The following is a 27,106-nucleotide window of genomic DNA, read 5'->3' as shown; positions in this document are numbered from 1 at the left end:
TAAATAAACCCAGCTCTGTTTTGTGATATAGCAGCTATCAAGAAGACATTTAACTAAACTAAACCCGCTCATTAATCAATCTGAGAACCTTCAGCAATCATTGTAGCAACGAGCACAGTACCAGATTACTCTTCTCTTTTTATTCTCTCCTGCCTTGGGCTGACTTAGTGCTCGTTGTCGTACAGCAGCAATGCACATCCTTTGCACAGTTGCCAAGAATGCGCCCCCTTGTGCAAAATGGGCCCTCCTTGGGGACCTATACACAGCGTGTGTATTACGTGTAGGCAGAGGAAGTCCCATACAAGGAGTGAGCCAGTAGTCCTGTTCTCAGGTCCAACCTCTGACCTCACCAATATACTTCTTGATAACTGGACAACAATTCAACAGATGCACTCCATCTATTGCTGCAAATAACGTGACCATATCCATAGTTTGTAAAAAAAAAACAAAAAAACTAAAAAACTCTGAGCCGTTTTGATATTTTGAATTTTTGTAAACAAGGTAAACTCAACCAATGTACAGTAGATATGCTAATGAGTTATATATCTGTTTTTTGTTTATTTTTATAAAGTGTAAAATGAGCTGAGGGTCGCATTTTGGACCCCCTGCTCTACGTGTTTACACTATGTAGTATGCATTTTGCTAATGCACAGTACAGGATCGAACCTGGAGTCCCTGTGCTACAACAGGCTCACAACCACTGCTTTTTTTTTTTAAACAATTCTGGGGTTAGAGCAATTTATAAGGCGGCCCCATGCTTAATTCTGCATGTTTACTAATATAGTACAGTGTTTTTGTCTTGCAGTACAACATGAGAAGTGTTAACAGAAGGAGACATGGTCTAAGAAAAAGAAACCGTGACTGTGTGGGTGGCCATCTGCCTCAACCAGATAGTACTGTGTACCATATTGAGCACATGATCCACCAACAATATTAGAAAAAGGTGCAATCAGAAGTCCTTGCATCAAATCCCCTGCTTCAATGCTATACAAACTCAGTGTAACATTGGCCGCTGAGGGATGGTCAAAGAGAGTAAAGGTGGTTTTAGTGTGAGAAACAGTGAGCTAGAGTGTTGAGAGTGACTAATGTGTGCGCACTGAGGCCAGCAGCCACACACGTCACTCCCTGTCGGTGGCAGCACAACACGCGGCTATGCGCTCGGGTGGAACACTTCATCTCTGTTCGCTTTTTGGCTGACTGGACGGCGACTTTCCGCTGCTGTACATCAGGTAAAAGCTTCGATATGTATAAAAGCCCGTTTTTAATCCTCCCCCTTGTGTGTTTTGTGACTTGTTTTGGGTGGCTAGTAGCTTGCACTGCGTTTTAGTACCAAACGTCGCGAGCTAGCAAGACATACAGTAGCCGTCGTACTGTCGCCATAAACTGTGTGTTGCTATGGCATTGCCAGGCAACATCCAACCTGACAATATCGGGATTGTTTTGTACCATAACATATATTTTAAAAAATGGCTGATATTCGCTTGATATTAGTCGTTCATTCATTCCACCTGAATATAACTGCACTCGTATGACTTTCTCTCTTGCCACCTGTTTCTGTGAAGACGTAGAGTTTTAAACGCGACTGATTTAGTTTTACTGCAGGGTACTTTCAGCAGCTGCAGTTTTTTTAAAGGGTTTTTCCAATCTGTTTTTTTTTTCTCTGGTTTTAGCTGACCATGCTACTCATTTCAACTGCATCACCACAACTTACAACTGCTCTCTTGTATGTTCATGCTCACAGCAATAACCTGCAGCACAGGATTTGAAAAGACTCAAGATGGTCATTTTATGCCTGGCATTCCACAGCAGGACATCACTTACCGTGGACACATGTGGATGTTTGCAGTGAAGGTGCCTACACACTGTACAGTACTTTTATGGTGTTCACAGTTTTGTCAGTTTTGTTAATGACGTGTCACTCCTTGAGTATGGTTAGTTTTGGTTGACTGTGAATGCAGTCCACGAGCAAAAGAACTGGACAGAACAGTGGACTCTAGTCCTGAGCAGTGTTGGGAGAAACAGCGTTAAGAAAAAGCGGTGTGACGATTGAAATTATTGTTTTCCAGTAACATTAATGTCATTAATTACAATTTGTAATGTTACATCACCGTGACATGATTGTTATGCACTGATATCAATATCAAAGATTTGTATCAATGATGTTGCCTCAATTGCCATTGTTCACTACTGCTACACAAGTAGCTACTCAACGAGAGTTTTATTTACTCACTCCCAGGGAAACACTGCTCCTGGATTTTGTAGATAATTGCAAGTTATGAGCTCAGCCCTATGCCATAATGACACAATTAAAAGTCACAGTAACGCAACAATTAATTTTTAAAGGAGTAATTTCACTACTAATTCAGTTCTGTCATCCCTTGCCACCTGACAAGCTGGGTTTAGTGGTGTGATAGGTTAGTTTTACTGTACTGAAGATGTAGTGTTGCAATAATCTGGACCAGAGTACGGGACTTGAAGTAGAACTACGCACCTGTTAACTGTGTGGCTGCAGTCGGGTGTCAGTGCACGCTAACACTGGAACAGAGGAATTGCATTATTCCTAATTTTCCATCTGCTGAAGGAAGAGAGGAGGGAATCACCCTGCCATGCTATCTTGAGGCCAGGAATGAGGGATAATTATGAGTCAGAATGGAGGAGGAGAAAACTGTCGCTCTTCAAATCTGCTTAAGCTTTCAAGACAACTCGCATGCTTATTTTTAGAACCAGGACAAATAGTGGACCACTCTATACAAACCTAGCTTCTTCTTGCTTTTTTGTAAATCATTACTAAATTCTTATTTCTTTGGAGAAATCACAGTTGAGTGCAAAGTGCATAAGGCAAGCACTCTCTGTTGATTGTGTTTGTTTACATAAGTCCTTATCTCAGCTGTCAAGAGTGTTGGGGGATTTTGGGTCTTCTCAACAGAAACTTATCCAGAGCAATAGAGATAGTGATGGGAAAGGACGGAGTGGGAAGAACAGAGACTGTGAAGGAGGGAGCATGCTTCACTCACCCGTCGAGTGGTGACTTTTGCATCCAAGGACGATAGTAGCAACACATCCAAGCACCACTCTTCTCCCACGGACTGCTGTGAAGAAATCAGGCACTCCATACTCTTACAGACTGTACAGTCTGACCCTCATTTACAGTAACCCTTGGCTCCATTCAGAGTGTAGTGAGCTTGATTGGCATTGATCTCAATCTGTTTGGATGAAAGCCGTACTTATTAATCTGCATCCAAATAATGTGGGCCTCTTAAATCTACTGTTGTTATTACATCGGTATTAACTGGCCTCTGATTGTATATGTTTCTGGCTCAGGAGGAGACTGAAGGTGAGGTGAGGCAATAAGAGGTGGATTTGGAGGTGTGGATGAGAGCTGAACATCATGGGTAAATCCAACAGCAAGCTCAAGCCAGAGGTGGTGGAGGAGTTGACAAGGAAAACCTACTGTGAGTATATGTATTTTTGGTGTTTTTCCCCCGCTGACTTTAGTGAGCAAATCCTGCAGAAATGTTTAACAGCAATGGCAGCTTGGAGAACGCATTGTTACTGCTTCTTTTCACATCCTATTTTCCACTCCGAATGTGCAGCAAATTGTTTTTCCCACTGCTTCTATTACCACTGGAAGAATGGCACTAACTAGATTCTCGCTGGGAAAGCTTTCTGTTTGATCTTGGACAAACTGTAATTAGGTAAGGTCAGACCCCATGTTGTAATCAGCATCTTTTCATCATGTTGTAAACATTCATGAATATGGAACTACTGGTTTTGCCAGATTATACATGCAAGTCATTAAACTTTTTGTACTTATCAGTAATTGTATTTGTACAGAAAAAAATATCATAAAACCTTACATAAAACAGATCTGAGATAAATTATTTTTAAAGGGAGAGAAGCGTTTGACCACACTATGAGGCATTCACATGTTTTTTTCAGTTGCTTTCAACCTTTGCTACATTAACATTCCCCCCTTGGTTTTCAATCAGTTTGATAATCACCTGCATGGTGTCTATTGGGAAGACACCCTACTTGTGTGTTATTTCTGGAGCACAGCAATGTCATTATAGATATCATTATTGTCATTTGAGCAATGAAATGTGCAGATGTTAGTGGGTGGGAGTTGACATCCATTGGCTGCTTAATGGCAGTGTTATTTTCATGGTGGCACGCTCCACAGCAGAGGGGAGGAAGGTTGCTGCAGCAGCAATTGGAGGAAGATGATGCTTCGTGCTTGGTTGGCCTACTCGCTGCTGTTCTTTTTGCTCTCTCTCAATCATTCTCTCTTGCTCCATACCCTAATTGCCCTCTTTGAGTAGGGAAGGGAATGGTGTAATTAGAACCATGTCTGGTTAGCATTGCTGAGAGGAGAATCCAGCTGTTCTCCGGATTCGTCTTCCTTCTTCTCTTGACTTGAGACTCCCATCAATCTTACGTCACTTCATCCAGTTGCCTCTTATTCCTCCAAACCCATGAGAAGCTTTGTCTGCTGTTTTAGTCACCACTTTTCTTTGGTTTTTGACAGATTGGGGACTTAGGAAATTTCTCCAAGTGCCTCTTTGTTCCTTGGCGAAAAGAGGGAGGGTGATTTTTTTCTGCAAAATAATAGCTTGTGTTGACAGAAATCCAACCAAAGCGTATCCAGGAATGAAAGCTGTCAAATTTGTTAGATAGATGCATCAACATTTTTATAAATGACACATAAAGACATTCATTGCAACCCCCATCATGAGAAGACAAGTGTACAACAGCATTTAAAGAGAGACTAGAATACAATAGAATTTCCAACAAGTGCTCAGCCTAGCATCACATGGAAACACCAGCAGTCATATTAAAATGTCTCCAGGGTGGAGGCTTGGCCCATCTAAGAGCGTGATGATTCTTCTGTGTTGTCAAAGCCATAAAGAGGCTCAAACTGACAAGAGTGCAAGCGGGAAGGGTTCTAGCAGACCCTCCAGGGCCAACCGGCCAAGCGAGCCCTGTGCTTTCCTGCATGGACAGATCGCATTATTACCCATAGCCTCTGACTCAGTTATATAACATTTCTTTTTAAAAATAAGCCATGGTGAAGTCCCATTCCATTGGTGACTACATTGACTTTGAGGCCAATTTAATGGTAGTTTAGCTTGGCTGACAGTCATGAGATTGACTGTGACATTCAGTGCCAGGGGCGATGTGAATGCTCTTTAGGTGAATTGTACAGGTGAAAGCTATCTGTCTCCTTCTCGATGGCCTTTGCCCAAGAAGAAATCACAAACAGTACTATTGTATGCTTGTATATGGTTTTCATTCCTTTCTATTTCTACAGGCGATTTAAAAACAAACACTAAAATGGCATTTACCACTTTTTTCCCTGCTACTCTGGATGCACCTTTGCAGTAAGCATGACAATGACCTTCTTTATATCCAAACACAAGAACAGAATAATTTGCCTATTAACCATATGCTGAAGTATGTTGGTAAACCTCCATCAGGACAGCATTGATGAATAGCGATAAGGCCTAAACTCTATATTAGGAGATACTGTACATTGTAGCACTCTTGTGTTAAAGGAGACCTATTATGCTAATTATTTGGCCCTTTGTATCGAGTTGTGGACTCCTATAGAGCAACTACACACAATAACCAGCTCACAAAGCTTTATAGTTCTTCCAGAATCTGCACTATTTTGGCTGTATTTCTTTGGATTCCATGCCTCCCGTGAAAACGGTCTGTTTTCATGTATTCCACCCACAGCCCTCCTCCAGGCACGCCTACACCGCTGTGGTTGGCCACACTCCTGAGTGCTTAGAAAGATAAACGATCTTGTTCCGCTATCTGCGAGCTCAACTTTATAGGAGTTGATAAACGGTATAGAAGTTGATAATAAATGCTATTTATCATTAAAATGTCCGCTTTTAATATACAGTCATATGTGTTGGATTCTGAATCCGATCCAGAAGTACAGACTGGATTGTCCAAAGTTTCTCAAGAAAACAGGTTACTTCACGACGTCTCTCCATGGTAAGCATTTTAGCGTTAGGTTTTCTACAGCATTGGCAAGGTCAAATGTGGTCGTTACACATTTTTGGGGGCCTTTTGCTCCATGACTTGGACAAAATAAACACAGTTAGGACACTGTTACTTACTGCTTGCTCTTCTGACACTTTGACACAACCAAGTGACGTTGGAAAGGTGTAGGGCTTCAGAAAGTTTGTCAGCAAGTCCACCTGCATAGTGGCCCATATTCACAAAACAGTCCAGTGAGAAATGCCGTTGACAGATTGAAATGAATTTCTTTTGCTGGTAGGATATTAGGAACTCCAATCACTTGTGCCTGATGGTGGCGGCTTTCGGAATTGTAAACACCTAAAGAAACATGTTAGCCATTGCTAGCAACGTAAACAGAGAAGCAGAGCTTTGGGGGCGGCGGGTGAAGCAGAGCTTGAGTGAGAGCAGAGAGGATTATCTGGCCGACAGCCACGCCCATAAGGGAGCCCGCTCCTCTGTGACAGGAACGGGAACTATTTTGCAGCACCCTCTGAAACCGAGCGTTTTGAGCTATCCCAACATTTTTTCAAGGCTCGCTTTCAGATGCACAAGCCTCAATATGTGAAACTTTGCCATTGTTTAACACGCAAATACAGCATTCTAACTACATTTATAGGTCAGAAAAGTGGAAAAAGCAGAATAGGTCCCCTTTAACAGTACATACTGTATCACAATGTAGACTTTTGCATATAAATGACAATAAAACCATTTTATTGAGCTAGGTTACGATGCTATCATTAGGATACACCTATTCCGACTATGAGGCCCTCTAAAGAAACCCTCTAACAACGTTCCATCGTTTGACATACATGCTGTGATCACGGATTATCAAATGTAGAATTACTACAGCTTCTAATTGGACATTAACAAGTAGCAAGCAGCTGTTGATGCACTTTGAGGGGAAAAAACAGCCACGTCACTCACTGACGCTGACACTGAGGTAGGTTGCAAGGTGTGCGTTAAGCATAATGCCTTGCACACTGCCACTTCCATATAACGTGTATACTCATTCATTGTAGCAATGGTTCAGTCTCATTGGCTTCTGGCTGACCTGTTCTCATGAAATTGCTTTTCTCCAAATGAGAAATTTTGTCACGTTTTAATCATGAGATTCCTACCATGTAATTAGGATAACATATCAAGACATTTCAGCTGCACTGTTTGTGTCATTCAGTGGTTGACCATTTTCCTTGTTTTATCTTGTTGGTTGCTGATGTGTTCACTTGCATTTGGTCCGAATAAATTGTTATTCTTTCTTCATTATGTCTGATACTATTAAAGAATCCTCAATTCCCCTAAGATAACCTGTCTGCTAGCTATGTTCACTGAGGTGCATGTGGCCACATTTTTACTGCCCAAACCGACTGAGCCAAGATAATTAATGATGCCATCAATTTCCTCCCTTGTAGATAACACCTTTTTAAAGAAAGTTTAACTGCAATGTAACTGCCACTTTGTATTTCTCTTGCAGTTACAGAGAAAGAAGTGCAACAGTGGTAAGTGTGAGATTTAATTTGGCATTATGTGATCCTCTCACTTTGTTATTTTGGAGAATAAGACAATAAAATATCAAGGGAATGTTGATTGGGACCCATGTCAGTTACAATATTCAGATATTATGTTGGCTTCTCGGCAGCAGTACAGAACTGGTCAAAGTCATCGTTCTCAGAGTATTTTTATGCTCGTCCACACAGCTATGATGAGGCACCGTTGTCAGATTTTCCTACTCTGGGAGCATTAAAAAATAATAATAATAAAAACTGTTTCAGAGGACCCAGAACGGCATTGCCGTGTAGATGAAAGGCTGCAACAATAAAAATACTTTACCATTTCGACCTGAAAATGTTCTCACATGGACAGGACCTTTGATATATTTTGCCCAAAATTTGGCCTTAAAAACCAAGATTTACTGATTTGTGGCTATTTGTAACACTGGTGTGTTCTTCAACTACCTTTTTGCTCTGTTTGGATAAGACCCCTGATATGGGAAGAATGTCTGGGGTCTAAGGAAATTGGACTTTCTTACACTAAATGACTGCACTACTCTAGATTCTACGAAGCTTCTGGGAATTATTCCTTCCTGTACTGTTTTCTACCTGCTGTTTTGCCTGATCAGAGCCAACATTATGAGTACACAGACCATCATGACACACATTTATGTGAAAGTGACACTCCAGACCAGTAGAAATCACACAACAGTGGTGAGAGTCATTATTACGGTTGAAGTGTGAATTTCTAAATGTGATTGTGAAGGCACGATCTGACAGCCGCGGGCACTCGGCTAGCAAACGTTGCACCTTCATTACAGAAAAGATTCAAGTATGAGTGCAATCATGTCTCTTGTTTGTTGAATGCTGATTCTGCTATGCTACTGTTTTGGGGAAAATGAAAAAACAAAGAATAGTACATCTAATCAAAGGAAGCACAGTCATAAACCCATCATTCGTAGGTTATATTGTACCCTGCCAAGCACGATGCCTAAAAATTGCCTTTAGTGTGAAGGCATCAGATACCTCGCATTTTTTTAAGCCCTCAGGATATAATTGTGCTAACAGTGTTGAAGCGCTTTGAGCGCCTTTGAGTGGAGGAGTGAAAGAGCCATACCATATATCCAACATATATGCCACAATTTTTTACTTCTGTAAACACACAGCAATCATGTATTGCTCATGCACATCACTTCCTGGATGCATTGCATTCACATTTTTTTTTGGTAATAGGAACGGTCACATAAAAGATTGGATTTTTGCCAAAAAAAATCTCAATTGGCGTCATACCCTGCAGTGTGAACGTAGCCCAATGTGTCTAGTCTCTGACCTCTCTGGTCATTAAAAGCCAGTTAGCATGACGCTCACGAGAATGTTTGTATGAGTCGTCACTTGGAGATTAGCAGGCATTGACAGGACTGACTGTGAGGAATGAGAGAGAATTTTACCAGGGGAACTGCCAGATGGCGTGTAATTAGAGCACATGCACCGACACAGTTATCAAATTTAGTTATCAAAATGCATGTGTTGCACATTAAATTATAATGTGCTTTCTAATTCTTCATAAAAGAGGTATAATTAATATGCATGAAACAAAAATTGTGATATGAATCGAATCGTTATTAATACAAATCGTTACACCTCTAATTGATAGGTAGATAGCTAATATACTTTCCTATTTTATATCATATATCATACAGTGCAATCCAAAATCTAAATATGTGAAATCTCCTCTATGAGTCTTTGTGAATTACGGAATAATATTGTGCACTCCTGCTGCTTTAAAGGACCGCCCTAATGTATGCACCAGTGTTTTCTATCATTGCATACTTTATTTTGCTTGCCAGATATAATATTACATCGTTGGGTATTAAAGCTGAGGAGGTATTAAAGCTAAAGGATTTCAGGTGAAGCGCCTTGGCCTTGAAATATGATATGTATTATATATGCTGCACTGTGAATCCCAATTTGGTTGTATTCTGCACAATAGTGAGACATGCTTTCATCCTCTCACATTTCAGCAGATAATTTAGATGTGAAAGTGGCATGGGTCTCGCTCTTATAGCAGCAATCCTTGCAGCGCTTCCCTCATGTCGTTGACTGCACGGTGTTTGCTTCATTATCTCCAGAGCAGATTAAGAGTAGTTTCATAGAAGTGTGGAGCCAACAGATGTACTCAACATCAGAGCACTCCACCAGTACTGCTCCCCTGTGAGAACTTGGGCTAGTTTTGCTGGTGTTCAAAAGCAAATGCTGACTTGAATTGATTCTATAACAAGTGTGCGTGTTATTACTGTCCTTTATTCTATCATGGTTTAGGCCACCACTATCTTGCATGCTCCTTATTGCAATTCATTAGTACTTATTCGGACTGCCTTTTTGCCTTTTTTCTTTACAAGGAAGCTGCCCAGTGAGTGCACTGGAAATTGCTTATGAATAATGTCTATATTTAGTCTGATAGCCGTTAAGTCAATCTCCAGATACAGTATGCTGTTTCTAGGGGGGAAAGGGCAGCATACGTATATGTCAGCAGTACATATTATCAAAGAAGACAAGAGAGTAATTTGATCAGAGCTAAATCACACCGGGCTTGCTATTGGATTAAGGCGGTTGTCTTATCTGTGAATGAGACAAATGAGACAAAATTTGCACTCCACCTTTTTCATTAAACACATCTCTACAATGTGCCTAGTGCAGAAGTGAGGAGTTTATCATGATTGTGTTACCCTATAGTCTTAATTCTACTTTCCCTTTTAATGTGATGTGTATGTGATGTTCATTTTCCTGACAGGTACAAAGGCTTCATCAAAGATTGTCCCAGTGGGCAGCTGGATTCTGTGGGCTTTCAGAAGATATACAAGCAGTTCTTTCCTTTCGGAGATCCAACCAAGTTTGCCTCTTTTGTCTTCAATGTGTTTGATGAAAATAAGGTATGTAATGTGCATTTTCTCATTCTGAAGGAAACACAGTACTAATGCTGTTTGTACTCAGTCTGAATATTTAGCCACTTGTCTTTCATTGTCATATTGGATAAAATAAATGTCAATTGTTGCTTTCTGATCAATTTCAATTTTACATATCCTGTTTCAGATCATTCTTCATTCTGAGACAATTCAGTACCTATTAGCATCACAGCTTATATTGTTCGTGAACCCTCCTTGCCAAATCTGATTGCCTTTTCCATGGAGTACCACAGAGGGCACTAAAGTAGTATATTGCAGACATCTATGACATAATTTGTTTCATTGCAATGTAACGAGGCCTAGAATTCTCTTTGGAAGACTGACTGACCATTGACCATCTCTTCATATGCAGGTATTCCCCTGCAGGGTTAGTGGCTTTGTTTATGATGCTTTGTATCTAAGATGAGGCAGTCCCTCTGGCTGATCTTTATCTTGTATGTTATCTGGACAATGCATTGATCTTACTAGTTTTTATGACGTATGTAATGAGCGTGTCTGCTAGAGAATGGGCTCCTACCGCACACAACTGAGAATAATGTAGACAGGAAGCGAGGCTGACTGCTTCACCAACAGGAAGATACTTTTTACTTGATTTTTGCATGCAGTGCAGTGCCACTGGATGGCTCAAGGCTACAACTCATAACTTGATGAGTTGGTCTGAATCACAGCACATCGTCATCTTTCGCCCTCTGTCCATCCCATAGTGCAGTGGTTTAGAAAACTTTTTACTTTTTAACTCCAATTTGACAGTTGAAACATTACCCAGGCGACATTTTGGTGCTTCACCGTGTTCTGGGTTGCAGGAAGGGACATCCCAGAGGATTCACAATGTACGTTGCGCATTGCACAGGTGGTTAAAATCAATGGCTATGGTGAAGGGGGGAAGCTGAATTGTAAAAAAAAGAGCCTGGTGACTTCATAATGCAAATTATATGTGAATTTACTCCAGGCTGCACGGTGGATGAGTGATTAGCGCGCAGGCCTCACAGCTAGGAGACCCGAGTTCAATTCCACCCTCGGCCATCTCTGTTTGCATGTTCTCCCCGTGCATGCGTGGGTTTTCTCCGGGTACTCCGGTTTCCACCCACATTCCAAAAACATGCTAGGTTAATTGGTTCATTGGTATGAATGTGAGTGTGAATGGTTGTTTGTCTATACGTCCAGTCCAGGGTGTACCCCGCCTCTCGCCTGAAGACAGCTGGGATAGGCTCCAGCAACCCCCGAGGCCCTCGTGAGGATAAGCGGTAGAAAATGAATGAATGAATTTACTCCAATCAAACTTTGGGTCATACTCCTCATTTTTCTTATTTACAGTATGCCTTTATTACCATTTTCAAGAGACAAACCTTTTGAAATAGTAATATAAAAACTGCATATTTTCTTGAAAAAAGTAAAGGGTTCTCATGGTAACCCTGTGTCCCCCTGTCATAACACCATGCATCCCTAGGGGGGCACCCCCCAGTTTGAAAACCACTGCTACAGTGCAGTGATGCACATTACATACAAAACCAGGATCTACCCATAAAGTAGCACGAATAGTGCAAATTTTGAGCTGTTGTACTACTTGATGAGATTTTCCACAATGTCAGAAATGATCAAGTAGAATCATTATTGTTGAAAACACAGTGGGACGAATTTATCTCCCATCCACAGTAGTTGTGTATATGTGCAGTGTAACTTTGTAGACTGTGAGCCATTTGGCATCCATCTAACTAATGACCAGAGGTGACATGTTTCTGCCTCAGGAGAGAGAGCCAGGTGCATGTAAAAAATGGCTACTCACTTGAAGCAAGCGTCTGGCCTCTTTTTGAGAAACACGCAGCAAGGACATCTCTGAAGAAGTAGAAGTGTGAAGTGAAAGTACTCCATCTTTTTCCTTCCTTGTGCCACTCTCTAGGATGGGCGCATCGAGTTCTCAGAGTTCATCCAGGCGTTGTCTGTGACGTCTCGAGGGACCTTGGATGAGAAGCTCAGATGTAAGAAGATGCACCCTCCATCACAAGTTTTGACATTTAAAGGACAGGATTTAGATTTGGCTGTAAGTGCTTTGCATATGAAACGGCACTGTTGATTTGCAAAGCACAGCAGGCTCTTGCATGCTTACAGGTAACAACTTGCTGTGTTGATCACCATTTTGAAATTCGCATAAAATCTTACCTTTATGCATTCCCACATAGTATCAGCATTTGGGAGCAAATATGAGGTGAAAGAAAAAGGGGGAAAATTCATCCGTACATCCCTCTGAGCATCGTAGAAGGATAGATGGTGCGTTCAATGACCGTAAAAAAGTAGGACAAATCGCATTAAACATTCAAAAACTGTGGGATTTCTTATTGATAGTTAGAGTATTGTAATAACATAATATTTACTGTAATATAATTGTTAATTTCTATGTATTTTTATGTGTTTTAAAAGAGTAATGAAATTACCCTGAGTTTGCAATTTGGATTAAATGTTTTAGGACTATTGCCCTGTTGCCACTATTTTAGGTATTTTCATTTGTACATTTCATGAAGGAAAGGTGAATTGAGGCAAATGTTTCATAATAATTGTTTATGAATTATTATGAAATAATAATTGAATACTGAATATTCCTAAAAAGGAGTTTTTACTCACAAACATTTAGAATTTAAAACCAGTATCATAAATAAATATTATTTTGAGCTGACACAAATTAAGAGTGTTGGTGTGAGAGGTTTCACTGGTTCACATTTTGTATTTGCTGAACGTTTGTGGCCGAGTTTAAGAGCTAATATGCTAATACTAAAGAAAATAGTAATACAAAAATATGCTTGCTGACTGTATTGTTTTAAATTATGGCCCATAGTTCCGAAATTGCTATCCTTTTACATAAAATGTGATGTAATTATCATTGGAGTTGCACATCGAATCGTTTACCACTACTTGGACAAAATGTGGTTAATTGCGATCAATTATTTTAATCGATTGACAGCCCTTTTAAATAATAATTTCAATTTTTTTTAATTTGCAGGGCTGTGCATATTTAATCGCCAAGTTGTGAGGATCCGCCATAGTGATCGTAACAGCTTCGGAAAGTACTTCTATACTTTAATGCTTTTCTCTTTTCAGGGGCGTTCAAGCTGTATGACCTTGATAATGATGGATACATCACGCGTGATGAGATGTTGAACATAGTAGATGCCATTTATCAGATGGTGGTAAGTGTTCCATTGGTGAGGATTTACTGTGCTTAGATGAGGTTGCCTTTGAAATAGTAAGTTTAATACTGTAGGTGGTATTTTAGGGCAACACTGTGGAGCTTCCAGAAGAAGAAAACACACCAGAAAAGCGAGTGGACCGCATTTTTGCAATGATGGACAAGGTCAGTGTTGAGTTGTGCTTTGTGTATCCTGGAGTATGTCTTGTTTACCACTAAAATAATGTACTGTGGCCGCTACCTCCAGAGAGATTTGAGATGGACAGTGTTAAATTTAGAACTGCAAGCTGTATCTACCACAGTGTCATTCATACTGTCAACATTATATCGTACCCTCAGTGCCAATGCCCACTCTTCGAGCTTCAGTGAAAGATGAGGCCTGCATGGGCGTGTCCAGTGCTTTAGACAAGCTCTGCAGCAGAGCAGCACTTGGCAATTTGTGTCAGCACTCTGGCTAAAATCCAAATGTGCCAAGCCAACATCAGCACTGATGCCTCAATGTAGTCTCCAAAACCTCCTTTGCCCCCTGCTGGTAATACTGTGTGACTGCATCAGCAGCTCTCAGTTTCTTTCTGTCCTCTGTTCCTCCAGAATGCAGACGGGAAGCTAACGCTGCAGGAATTTCAGGAGGGCTCCAAAGCTGACCCATCTATTGTTCAAGCGTTGTCTCTTTATGACGGGTTAGTTTAGGAATGTAAGGTGAGTGGAGTATTCATGCACGAGCTGCCAGCATACATACAGTAGATGTATGGGGAAAGCTCCAACACACATTGTGCTATTTTCGAGCACAAATCTTGCCATCCACGTGTCATCTGAGCAAATAAAAAAAAAAAGAAAAAAAATCAGTGAATGGCCAGAATCCAAAGCAAAGCAGCTGCTTTCTGCTCCCAGTTTGTTCTTATGAATTATTCAAGCGACCCACTTGTTTGCTGGCAATCAAATGGTCTTGCAGTGCCGAGTGAAGAGGAAGACAAGCCTTTCGACTCTCTCACCGCCTCATGTAATCCACCAGCCGCTGCCAATTGTTGCTGACATTGTGCTCAGCGTTTTGTCAACTGTGAAGTGAGCTTGTGAATGCATATTTTCAACACACTGTTGCACCATTGAAGTGATTATCGTGCATGGTCTGAGTACAGACAGTTTTTCTATGATGATCATTCTCCTAACTCCTTAACTCGGATCTAGCTGAGCATCTGAAACACACAAATCCATGCAGCATCACACAAATAAGTTGATGAAACCAGACGCCCATCCAGGAGTAGACTGACAACATTTGGACAAAGTTTCAATCAGCACACATTTGTTAAGATTTCACCTAAGGATTGTGGATCATCCGTATCTTCTGATGCCATTCAAACATGGCAGCAAAGCGCGCCATCAAGTTAATGTGCTTCTGTAGCCGCTCTATGTTGTCCTTGCAAGTATCACAGCCTTCTTGCTTTCCTTACCAAGAGACTAAGGAGAGGAATTATTTCCAGACTTTTCGCATGAAGAACCAAGGAACTGTGCTATCGACACTATATGACACCGGAATTGAACATAGAAAAGTGTGTTACGTTGTTTTCGAATGAGCAAAATCTGAACATTACAAAGAAGTGTATTGTTAAATGTAAATATTATGCTTATTTATTTCTTGCATTGCTGTATTCAAGGGGTTCTACTCTCTTAAAAATGGAATGAAGTTTTATTTTTATCAAAGTTGTTGAAATGTTTTGCACTGCATTTTTCACTACTATTGTGGGATTGTTTTGCTCTCACGGTACGAGTTTCTTCTTGAGAGAATAGTTTTTATTTGTGTAGAAGGAGCACCGAGTTTTATATGGATTATTTTACTATGTTTGCTGCCTGTGAATCCTATTGTGTTTTCACTTCCCTTTGAGCACAAGTGTGTGTATAGTGCCCTGGCCAAGCAACGCCACCAATCGTCACAGTTTACATATTAATTGAGGCTCATTATTTATTTGGAGAGCGTCGCAATGCACCCTCAGCTAATACACAAACAAACACACAATTTCTGCTTGTAAAGCTTTTGCGAGCGACTATTGTCAACTCTATATTTGCCCTACCATGTGAGGCTAGAATATGCGATGATGCCGTCTAAGCAGCTACAAGTTTGAGCAGTGTAACAGATTTTATGCCTTATGCAAATGATCATGTATTAATGACAAATGCAATTTACCCGTCAACTATCAGTATGAGAGCACAGAATAAAATGCATTTACGTGGCTATGCGGCCTATTGTTTTTTATGACCTTGTATTTAACTGCATTGTGATGTCTGGAATTTTCACTATCTTGGAACCTGCCACTGAATGTATAATGAAGTGAATTAAGTGTTGCTTTAGTGTGGTTGCATTTGTGGGTTGTGTTGTGTGCCTCTTATCTGGGCTTGCTTGGACTTGCCTTTTTTTCCTTCTGGCTGACTTTTGGATGTACTCTTGATTGATTTTAGACTATTCTTAAAGGAGTATGGACTGGCATCCTGTAAAGTTACTGCTCCATTCATTACATCTGAATGTGGGCTATGTGTAAAATGATATTGGTGCCAGTTGAATGTAGGTGCCTATTTATAAGAAGGAAGCTGAGACAATGTTTACAGCATGTGCACCAAGCTGTCCAAAGTGTCGTCTCTGGGAGCAAATTGAATTGGAGGTGGAATGTTGAATCGGGTTAAAGGCTGGAAGTCACTGTGGGGTCAAGTTACACGCACTCACGCACACATCCAAGTCAGGTTGGGTCTCAGGAACCTTTTAATACCATCTCCGCCCCTGTTTGGAGCGTCAGAGCACCAGCTCTCCAGGGGCGCTCCAAGTCAGCCTCTCCACACTTTGCTTCAAACTTACGCACGGATGTGCTGCTCTGGATCTACTTTACACTGGATTTGGACATACGCAGATTTATTATCGATTTAAAACAGACACGTAGTTTGTAAACTTTTAACAAGTTTTTTTCCCCCAAGTGATTTCTCTAATTACAGCAGACAGATGCAGTAAAATCGGGGGAAAAAAATGAAAGTTCTGCTGATAAAGTGGCTGGTTCTGGTGGTGTGTGGCAGCGTGCACAGGCTCCGGGCATCCCCCGTTTTGGAGGGGGGAAACGGGGTGGATGACAGCGCCTCGACCCTGGCCTTTGTGTTCGATGTGACCGGCTCCATGTACGACGACCTCAAGCAGGTGATCGAGGGCGCCTCGCGGATCCTGGAGAAGACCCTCAACCGAAGGACCAGGCCAATCAAAAACTTTGTTCTGGTTCCATTTCATGACCCAGGTACTGTGCACGTTTCGTGACAGATTTAATGACATCTAGAATGTTTGAATGCAGTATATCCTGCTGTTTCTTCTAGAATACAGCTAACTGGTTTAAACAACATAGTAATAATGTAAAATGTCCCTGACCCGAAACTTTGGAATACTTTGGACTTTGGAATATTTCATTCATTCACACCTACAAGTCATAACATTAGGTACACCTGCACAATACAAGAGTTGAACAAACAATTGCATTAGAAAACATAACAATGCTTTATATTCCATGACAGCAAACTGCAACTCCACAAATTCTCAATAAGCCATGACCATTATTGTGCTTGTAGTACAATTGCACTGCACTACAGCCTTGACCTTCATTCTGTATAATGCAGTGCAGTTTTACACCACTGCAATCTACATTCACAAATATTGTTTATTTAATTTAAATAATTGTGAATTTTATCTTCATAAATGTTGATACTGTGTTCTGTACTGAATCTCAGGGTCACATGACAAAGCAGTAAATGGCCTGAGCTGTTACTTTTGTGGCTGAAGCTGCAAAAAAAAAAAAAACAGTTAGTGCACCAATGGTGGGTCAGGTAAGGCTATTCGCCCCATACTTGTATCCTATATGGGAAAAGCTGGAGCTTGAAAATAAGAGTTCTCTAATGGGGGAGGGTGTTTGGGCCCTGATGAGAAGCATATGTTGTCTGCCTGTGTGTAATTACCCCAATCACCCTCCCCACCCCGCCCTCTTCTCCATCCTAGCCCCCAGGAAAACCCTCTCAGTCCTCTAGTATTGCCAGCCTGGGGTGGTGGTGGTGGTGTTGGTGGGGTGGAGAGCTGTTCTATTGGGTTGCCCTAACATCACACATTTTGTCTTGTGTGTAATGACCATTGAAGATCTTGTAAAAGGTTCATAGTTCTAAGAAGCCACGGTGGCTGACAAAGAAGCTGTCAGGCCTTTACATCCGCTTGCCACTGTTAGGGAAATAGACAGAAATTGGTGACTGTCATGACGTCTGACACAACACTGTGTCATTACCCACTTCAAGATACTTAAAGGAGTATTTTTGTATTCACAGAAACATGGGCATGCACACAAAACAGGCCACATTGTCCCTAGATCTGGTAGTTTTGTGTAACATTTAAAATGGAAGGTGTGTGTTCATGACAAGAATGTTGCCTCATACTTATCATGGAGTCTGCTGTAGATTACAATGTGCTGACTTCAGCTGCAGAAAACAATTATTCTCCTCTCATCTGCACTTGGAAAACTGCTTATAGTAAATCTGCATAAAAACACATCAGCTCTAGCTGTGGGGCATCACTTTGCTTCTGATAAATGTAGCTTACTAGAGACTAACATGCAGTAGATCGGATTCAGTTGAAACATTTATTTGTTCTGATATGTTTTCATTGCTTTCTGTTGTTTGACATAAAAAAACAGAAAACCTGAATTCAACTGTATACTTTTTGGCATAGAAAACAAATGGATGGATTACAGTAGATCCCTGCTTTTTGCACCCAAGACAAAAGACATTCTAATCAAGCCTATCTAAGCTGAGAGGCAAGGTACACCCTGGACTGGTGCCAGCCAATCACAGGGCACATATAGACAAACAACCATTCACACTCACATTCATACCTATGGACAATTTGGAGTCGCCAATTAAGATTTTTGGAATGTATCGAGAAATCAGAGATCACAGAGAAATCCCACTCATGCGCCGGGAGAACATGCAAACTCCACACAGAGATGCCAAGCGGGGATTCAAACCCAGGTCTTCCTGATCTCCCAACGGTGTGGCCAATTGTAACCACTCGTTCACCGTGCGGCGTATTTACAGACAGTGTGTAGAAATGTGGTAAATACAAGTAAATGTACACTTTATACAAGGAGGGCAGACATTACAGCGCAATAATGTGGTGGATGTGAGGTATTGTTGAGCTGGATGGCATGTGGAATGAATGAAGTCATGAAGCGTGACTCCGCTGGTAGTCCCGTAAAACACATTACAGGTTACAGATGCTGTAGAAAACCTAATGCTAAAATGCTAAAGCTACTTACCATTGCGAGACGTCCTGAAGTAACCTCTTTTCCTGAGAAACATCCGACTGTACAGTCTCCACTTCTCAGTCTCCGGATCAGATTCGCTATCCAACACATATGACTGTATATTACAAGCATTTGCATATTTTGTCGTTTATCAACTCCTATAAAGTTGGCTGCACAAACCGTAAGTCTTTATATGCACTCTGCAGTAGGTGAAACCGCTATTTATTATCAAATCTTATACTGTTTATCAACTCCTAAACAGTTAGACCCACATACCTGAAGTGTTTCTATGCACTCTGGCGTGTGACCAACCACAGCATACAATAACATACAGAATACATTAAAACAGACCGTTTTCGTGTGAACCCCGAAATCCAAAGAAATACAACTAAATATGTGCAGATTCTGGAAAACTAGAACACTTTCTGTGCTGGTTATTGTGTGTAGCTGCTCTATAGGAGTCCACAACGCAATACAAAGACCTGAAAAATGACCATAATAGTTCCCCTTTAGTGGATGAGTTTGCAGTGGATGGTCATGAACTAAACCCCATCAAAAACCTTTGAGATGAACTACAACAGATATTGTGATGCAATATCAGTGACCAACTCAATGTTTTCTTCAATTTCCCTGTGATTGATGGTCGATATTGTCCATATAATATATCTCTGTTGGGTTTCCTTGATGATTGACATTTTTGACCTGCAGATATTGGCCCAGTGTCCATCACCACCGATCCTATTAAGTTCCAGCAGGATCTTCAGGAGCTGTTTGTCCAGGTGGGAGCAGTCCACGTGCAGTGATTATTGCAGCATTAACAAAGCACAATATTATCTCACCCAAAGCTATGCTTTAGTCAGTATATGTGGAGCATGTTGAGATAGGGTCAATATAATGCAGTGAAAACAGTAGAATGATCCCAAGAGAGTAATGCAGGAATTCCAATTTTAAGGTAGAATATTTGTTTATTTTGGCAAGAAACCTAGAAAAATATGCTGATCTTTGTCATCACACCATGTATGGTTGCAGAAGTAAAAAACTGGCACAATAAGGAATATTTTGGAGTGACATTTAGATTTCTTTGACAATTGACTTCTTCACATGTTGACCTTTTGCTGTGGTAGTTGATAACGCACATTATATGGCTGTGGTTCACACAGGGTGGTGGCGACTGCCCTGAGATGAGTGTTGGAGCCATTAAGAAAGCACTGGAAGTTTCGCTACCTGGATCCTTCATCTATGTTTTTACCGACGCAAGAGCCAAGGACTACCGCCTCAAGAAAGATGTTCTAAGGCTAGTGCAACTCCGTCAATCACAGGTAAATGCCAACAACCTTACAAGGATGGATGAGATATGATATGACTGATTGTATATGCTAATGTTTAGTTAATGATGAGCTACCTAAAAAATCAAGGGTTGGTCAGTCCAAACAGAGCAAGGTGCAAAGGAATGTGGTGATACACAAGGACTATCACCATGCCAGCATATCCAAATCCATACGTCCATCCATCCAGACTGAGATCTGAGCGCATATACAGTTCCAGCTCGCCCCATTGATGTACATACAAAGACACAAGCCCTTAATAACACTACTACACTGAACCCTTTATATTCAGGAGCCTTGAATAAATATTGATAGAATGTGTATTCTTCCACTGACAGCCGCTTTGACAATTGATCAGTCACAGCCCCTGCATGACAAAAACAAAAGGTGTTAGTGTCAGTTAATGTTCTAGCAAACATAGACACTAATAAGACTCTTATCTCTTCCAGGTGGTTTTTGTGCTAACTGGGGATTGTGGTGACCGCTCTCAGCCGGGGTACAGGGCCTACGAGGAGATCGCAGCCACATCTTCGGGGCAGATCTTTCACCTGGACAAGCAGCAGGTCAATGAGGTGAGAGCAGACACCACAAATGTCAACACAATCTAGAGGTGACGTCTCATTTTGTAACATTGTGTCTGACATTAATGCACGTTTTGCAGCTTCAGCAACAGTTAATGTTCACAAAAACAGTCCCGTGTGAAATGCCGTTCCCAGATGAAAATATTTTTCTTTTGCTGAGAATCACCAACTCCAAACGCTTGTGCCTGAGCTTGCCTCGTGGAAAGATTTGCTGGTACCCATAGCTAACAACTGTAAACAGAGTGATGCAGAGCTTTGGGGAGGGCATATTGATGCAGCTCATCATGAAACTTGAGCTGGCATACCGTGTTATTTAGTCAAATTCAAACTACATTTTAATGTCTTTACATTAAAGGGACTGTTTAAAACTGGCTCAAAATGACACCGCCGATGCTTAGCAAAAATGTGTGTGTTACCTGGGGCGCAGCTTACATGCTCGGAGTGAGGGAGGGGGGTGTAATGTGTGTCCCGTCACCATTTCAAAAATAAATAAGATATTTGAGAAATGTATGTTGAAAAATGCCCGCAACACTCATTATTGTAGTTTCTTTGTAAGCTATGACGACTCACAGTCAATAGAGACTCAGTTCCAGATGTTGAACTTCATAGTAAATCATAAAAACCTTAGACACTGTAGACAACGTTTTAAGTCACGTCAGCATAATTAATTCTAAAGTGCAAAGAAAACCCGCGCAACTGCAGACTGGGATGCTGAAGCAGCTACTGTTTGTTCTGTTTCAACCTGTTTTTTTTGTTCTACCACTGAACCCCACATTTCCGGTGTGTTAACTTTAATTATGAATAAATTGATTGCTTCGAGTCACATGGCACAAAAGACAACAATTCCATGACAAAGACAACTTTGAAATGTTGTTCCATTGCGTCAAAGGGGTTACAATTTACTTGCACAAGTGAGAAAATCCCTTTTCTCCGTTCCAATAAAATCACTGCAAGGCTGATGCTGCTCGTATGAGACGAATGAAGGCTTTGTCATACTGGAAATAGAAGCTCTGTCTGGGAAGCCAAAGACAGCATATCTCACTTCCCAGACAGATGTAGAAGAAGCGAACATTACCTCAACAAGAGACGGTGGTATCCTGCACGTCAACACAGGCTGGGCAGTGCTGAGCTTGAGCCAACACCTCTGTGTTCTTGTGGCCTACTGAACCTCTGAACTGAAACGTGTTTGTGTGTGTAGGTAGGTCTGTTTCATGTCAAGCCATGCATGAATGTAGCCGAACATACAAGACTTGTGTGGGGCAGCTTCGATCTCACTCAATAATCCTGACAGAAATGTAAGGCGTGCCTGCATGTCATTTTTGTGTTTATGTGTATTTTAAAGGTATAGGAGAACAAATGTAGTGGAACCATCACACCTCAACCCCACACAGCTTTTGCTAAAACGTCACATGCTTCAATGTAAACATGATACACTTGAGATTTTGAGCACTCATGGCACTTAGGTGGCTTTAACCAAAATGCTATTTTGTCTCGAACTAGCACAGATCTAGTCTAAATAACCTTTAATCAAGTATGGGTACATCAGATATACTTTGCAAGTCTTCGTCTTTGGTCTCCAGGGACAGAACGGTAGTCTTGAGTGTCATCAGAAATGACAACAGTGATGTTTCAGCTCTCACAATGTCAGCCCATAGGAGGTTAAAGACCAATATAATCAAGATCAGATACACTCAGGTTTATGTTCAAGTTTATGTTAATGCGGCCTCATGGTTTTCTCATTAGGTTTTATGTAGAGCCTAGGTTCCCAAAGTGGGGTATGCATACTCCCAGTGGTACACCGGTTGTCAAAATAGCTATTTAGTACATGGTTTCAGGTGTATGCGACTGTAAAATTTTGGAAACCACTGAAGTAGAGATCCCAGCAGCTCTTGCTGTAAAATGAAACCGAAGGCTGCATGGTGGACGAGTGGTTAGCGCGGGTTTGAGTTTGATTCAACCCCCGGGCATCACTGTGTGGAGTTTGCACGTTCTTTCATGTGCGGGTGTGGGTTTTATGTGCCCTGTGATTGGCTGGCGACCAGTCCAGGCTTTACCCCGCCTCTCACCCGAAGACAGCTGGGATAGGCTCCAGCACCGCCCGCAACCCTTGTGAGGATCAGCGGTAGAAAATAAGTGAATGAATGAAAAATGAAACCGAGGTCACATATCTGAGAATGTAAAACCAAGGCTGCCTTGTTGAAACACAGGTGGACTCATTGACAGAAAGGACTTGGCAGGTGTTTTGCAGTTTGATGAGGAGGACAACAGGGTCCAGCTGGGGTTGATTTGCTCTAATAATGCTGATAGGAAGTGGGGAAGCAAATAAAAAGTGGAGTTTTTAGACTATTTCAACACTAAACTGAACCTTGGTCTGCAGTCAAGCTGTTATGCTTGAACCCCTGCACAGTCAATTTTACTATTAGCTGCTCAAAACTACTTAAGTGGAGTTAGGTAATGCACCTGAATGGAAGGAATACAATAAAACTTCACCCTCTTGTCAGCGATTTTGGTCCATCCGTCATGCTTGTGTGAACAGCAAAGGGGGTCTTTCTTGCGGGAGCCCTGTAAACCTGCTGAACTGAGACACCTTGGATGATGTTTCACATGACATTTGATCCTCTGCATTCCCATAGGTTGAAACAGGGTGTAGTGGCACAGCTCAACATGCTTCACATGAACACTGTTGCATGGACAGCAGTACTCACATGGCTGCACTCCACTTGTTTTGATGTGCATTGTGATCGCAGACCCACTCTGCCCTGTTCTTTCAAGGAGGCAACAGACACCAATCTGTCCCAGATGTAGGTCACCTCTTAGTAGTTTCCTGCTCTGCGGGTGATGACTGCACATATGGCAGACATTACAGCTGTTTCCAGTTGTAAAATATCAGGGGAACCAGTTGCTGTCAGCACCAGGCAGTCCTAATAGACACAATTGTATGGGCCTGAGAAGTACATTATCAAAGGGTTCCCTTGTTTGACGTTTTGCTCATTTGTATAAAGGTCTTCATATGTGTTGCTTTTGGCTTCTTATAGGGTCCACTGTGCAGGTTTTTTTCTTTCCCTACTGATTCAATGTAACCAAAATGCCTTGCCATACATGGTCATAACAAATAATGGTTAAGCATCTGGAAGGTGAAGGACAGTGGGTCCATTGTACCGCAATAAGACCGTGAGATTTTTGTTGGCTTCTGATTTCATTTTGGAGACAACAAGTCAAGTCAACAACTAGGAAAACTAGTAAAAGACCTATCAAAACTGAAATTCTGTAGTGATGTTTTGTAGAGCGACACCGACACATTTTATATTCTGTAGTGATGACTCTTTTTGCAAGTGAATGCCATTGAACCTAGCATCTAACACCATCATTTTAGACCTTAAGAAATCAGCTCATACAAATGGTAATGGTAATGGTAATGGTTTTATTTCATTTGAACATCAGATTACAATTGAGTGCATCACATAATCAGTTCACAGTTCCACATGTCCAATAGGAGTAGGAAGAAGCAAAGCTTATTAAATCCTACCCCTCCGTCTGGTACTTTTACAATCAGTAACTGTTACATTTGTTCACTTCCTGCTTTCCTAATATAGTTTAAGTTTTTTTTTTTTTAATTTTGTCATGTACTGAAGTATGAGGTGATATGACCATAAGTGTTTCAAATGTAGTTCTTCCCTGAGATCATATTTCTCCTCTCTTGTAGAGAAGTATTGGATGATATTTTTAGGTAATTGGTTATTTTTAGCCTTATGCATTATTTTACCTGTTTGAAGATTAACTATATCAGCAAGGATTTAAGTATTTAAGTATTTGTGATTTTAGAAATAAGGAGTTAGTATGCTCATCCTGCTTATCCTTACTACCCTTTTTTGCAGTACATTTTGCGAGTGAAGATTGTTTTTATAGTTATTACCCCATATTTACACACAATAAGTAAGATAGAGAGTGTGAGAGTGTGGAGTGATTTCTGATTGAGAACAAATTTTGCTTTGTTCTGTTGAGCACACGCTCAACAGACAAATACGTAATTGCCTGTATATAACAGACTGAGTAAATTATTTTCAACTTTCTATGCTGAGATATGGACATGATGATTCATGAAAGATATAATGCAGGAGACTGCTGCCAGTGTATGAGACACTCTTTTGGGAATACATGCTTGAAAGTACAGAAAACTGGATGTTATCAGCTTGACAGTTGAGCTGTTTCACTTCTCATTTGCTGAGGGAAAAAAAAACCCCATCTGAGGAATACAGTTGTAGTCATAAAGAGGAATGGTTCAAAGACAGAGAGCAGAGCTCTGCCTGGGCAGGAAAACACTCTCGAAGAGAGGTCACGATCACATCCTGTCTTCATTCTCGCTAAGTTGAGAGGGGGACCTTGACAGATACAGTTTGACAGACCGCAGCTTCCCGTACTGCTAAACACCATAACATATCACAATCTCACTGACCAGTCTGACACAATTTTTTTTTTTTTTAGATTTTAAAGTGGGTCGAGGAGACCGTTCAGGCCATGAAGGTCCACCTGTTGTCCTCAAACCATGACAATGCCCAAGAGAACCAGTGGGAAGTGCCCTTTGACCCCAGCCTCCGAGAAGTCACCGTATCACTCAGTGGACCTGCTCCACAAATCGAGCTAAGAGATCCCCTTGGTATACAACTTAACTGTACCTTCTTAATAAGCAGTACTAAAACTGTTGGACAGTTGGAATTGTACTCTCTACTCTACTCTCTACTATCTTCCAGGACGTGTAGTTGGTGTAGATCAGGGTCTTACCGAGCTCTTGAATATTCCCAACTCTGCTCGTGTTGTCAACCTGAAGTTTCCCAGGCCTGGAGCATGGAATCTGAAGGTAACAATCTTGGTATAATGTTTTTTGCTCTTTGTCTGATGTCAATCAAGTCATAATTCTGCTTTCATCTTGAAGGTGAGATGTGATGGCCGCCATACCTTGAGGGTCACCGGAGTCAGCAATCTGGACTTCCGGGCTGGCTTTTCAAGCGTCCCTGTTAATGAATTCAACCATACTAGGGAGAGGCCAATAAAAGGTGATGCAGATGCTTATTGCTTACTCAGTTGATGGAGACCGTATTATTGATTTGTTTGCCTTTCAGGACTTCCAGCACATGTTCTGCTAAAATGCACAGGCCTGAAGCTCCCAGGTCAACTGAGTCATGTGGAGCTAATATCTGGCTCAGGGCGTTCCTTACGTACCATCCAGGTGCTTCCACCCTCTGACCTTGGCCAGCAAGGACTGTGGAGTCTCCCGGAGATCCACACTCCTTCCCAGAGCTTCTTCATTAAGGTGATGGGCCGAGACGAGGAGGGATATCGATTCCAGCGACTGTCCAGTGTCCTATACACAAACATAGTTCCAGGTAAGACAACCTTGCTCTATCCCTGCCTCCAGACATGTCTCTTTTGCTATGCTTCAAAAATTTTCACACCTCATCAATCTCTTTTCTGACCTTTGACCTGTGTTTCCTCCCATCCGTAGATCCCCCAGCTGTTAACATGCCTGATGTGGTGAAGGGTTTCTACATGCAGCCCGCTGTCATTCGCTGTTCAGTGGAAAGCGACATGCCTTACAGGCTAAGATTTGCTCGAAGTGGAATGACACTGGGAGAGGAAAAGTTCTTCCAGTAAGATTTTCTTTTGTTACATTTCTTTTGCTAGCATATGCTGCAGTTCTAACACGATCACTTAATTCGTTTCATCATACATATTCTTAGCAGGGAGCATGCCAGAAATGGCTGACATTATTGTCTCATATGTCACACTCATTCTTTAGAGATCACAGGGTGAATATTCACTGCTGTCTTGATCAATTAAAGTGTCATGTTTTTGTACTTTGTAACAGCGTGATATTAGACCGGAGTCAAATTCTTAGTGTGGTAACATACATGGTGACTAAAGCTTATTCAAATTTTGATGGATAAATGGTCTGGTTTTAATTAGTTGAAGATTTGTGTGGTGAAATCCATTCCCTATATGTGTCTGAGATACTAAATGACTGTGACTTGAAATAAGATTGTGTTGCCGCCTGTCTTTTTATCAGAAAATCTGCCACTGCATCATGGGAGATTGACCACGTTTCAGCAGTGGATGAAGGCCTGTATGAGTGCATAGCGCAGAGTGGAGCAGGACAGGGACGTGCATTAACCCAGCTGACTGTTAGAGGTACGGCACTTTTTAGTCAGTCAAACCACACTTGCTTACATTTACTCTCTGGC

The 27,106-nt window shown here is 41.3% G+C and overlaps 2 protein-coding genes across 2 annotated transcripts in view; both read left to right on the top strand.

Annotated features, from left to right (window-relative positions):
• Positions 1-1,075: 1,075 nt before the first annotated feature.
• On the top strand, positions 1,076-15,887 carry LOC131128458 (neuronal calcium sensor 1). The gene is made up of 9 exons (XM_058071334.2): positions 1,076-1,229; positions 1,742-1,851; positions 3,322-3,452; positions 7,502-7,526; positions 10,309-10,447; positions 12,378-12,456; positions 13,571-13,659; positions 13,746-13,823; positions 14,250-15,887. Exons 3-9 carry the CDS (start codon positions 3,389-3,391, stop codon positions 14,346-14,348), a joined length of 573 nt encoding a protein of 190 aa, XP_057927317.1. The 5' UTR covers positions 1,076-1,229; positions 1,742-1,851; positions 3,322-3,388; the 3' UTR covers positions 14,349-15,887.
• Positions 15,888-16,222: 335 nt separating this feature from the next.
• The window catches only part of hmcn2 (hemicentin 2), a 49,958-nt gene continuing 39,074 nt past the window's right edge, over positions 16,223-27,106 (top strand). Inside the window, exons 1-10 of the mRNA XM_058070888.2 lie at positions 16,223-16,924; positions 19,673-19,743; positions 20,125-20,283; positions 20,739-20,861; positions 25,353-25,524; positions 25,619-25,725; positions 25,801-25,921; positions 25,988-26,251; positions 26,371-26,515; positions 26,932-27,053. Coding sequence (XP_057926871.2) covers positions 16,666-16,924; positions 19,673-19,743; positions 20,125-20,283; positions 20,739-20,861; positions 25,353-25,524; positions 25,619-25,725; positions 25,801-25,921; positions 25,988-26,251; positions 26,371-26,515; positions 26,932-27,053 — 1,543 coding nt within the window. The 5' untranslated portion in view covers positions 16,223-16,665. The remainder of the gene's footprint in view (positions 16,925-19,672; positions 19,744-20,124; positions 20,284-20,738; positions 20,862-25,352; positions 25,525-25,618; positions 25,726-25,800; positions 25,922-25,987; positions 26,252-26,370; positions 26,516-26,931; positions 27,054-27,106) is intronic.

This window comes from Doryrhamphus excisus, linkage group LG3 (assembly GCF_037039965.1).
Source record: "Doryrhamphus excisus strain RoL-2023G ecotype Guam linkage group LG3, RoL_Dexc_Guam_v1.1, whole genome shotgun sequence".
Taxonomy (NCBI): Eukaryota; Metazoa; Chordata; class Actinopteri; order Syngnathiformes; family Syngnathidae; genus Doryrhamphus; species Doryrhamphus excisus.
The sequence above is the reverse complement of the archived record's forward strand: the minus strand, read 5'-3'. Positions and strand labels throughout refer to the sequence as shown.

Bases quoted from the DNA above. Each gene is read 5' to 3' on its own strand.
- LOC131128458 (XM_058071334.2), top strand. From the start codon at position 3,389: ATGGGTAAATCCAACAGCAAGCTCAAGCCAGAGGTGGTGGAGGAGTTG. The intron at 7,527-10,308 runs GTAAGTGTGAGA...TTTTCCTGACAG, and splicing joins GAGAAAGAAGTGCAACAGTG to GTACAAAGGCTTCATCAAAG. The intron at 10,448-12,377 runs GTATGTAATGTG...GCCACTCTCTAG, and splicing joins ATGTGTTTGATGAAAATAAG to GATGGGCGCATCGAGTTCTC.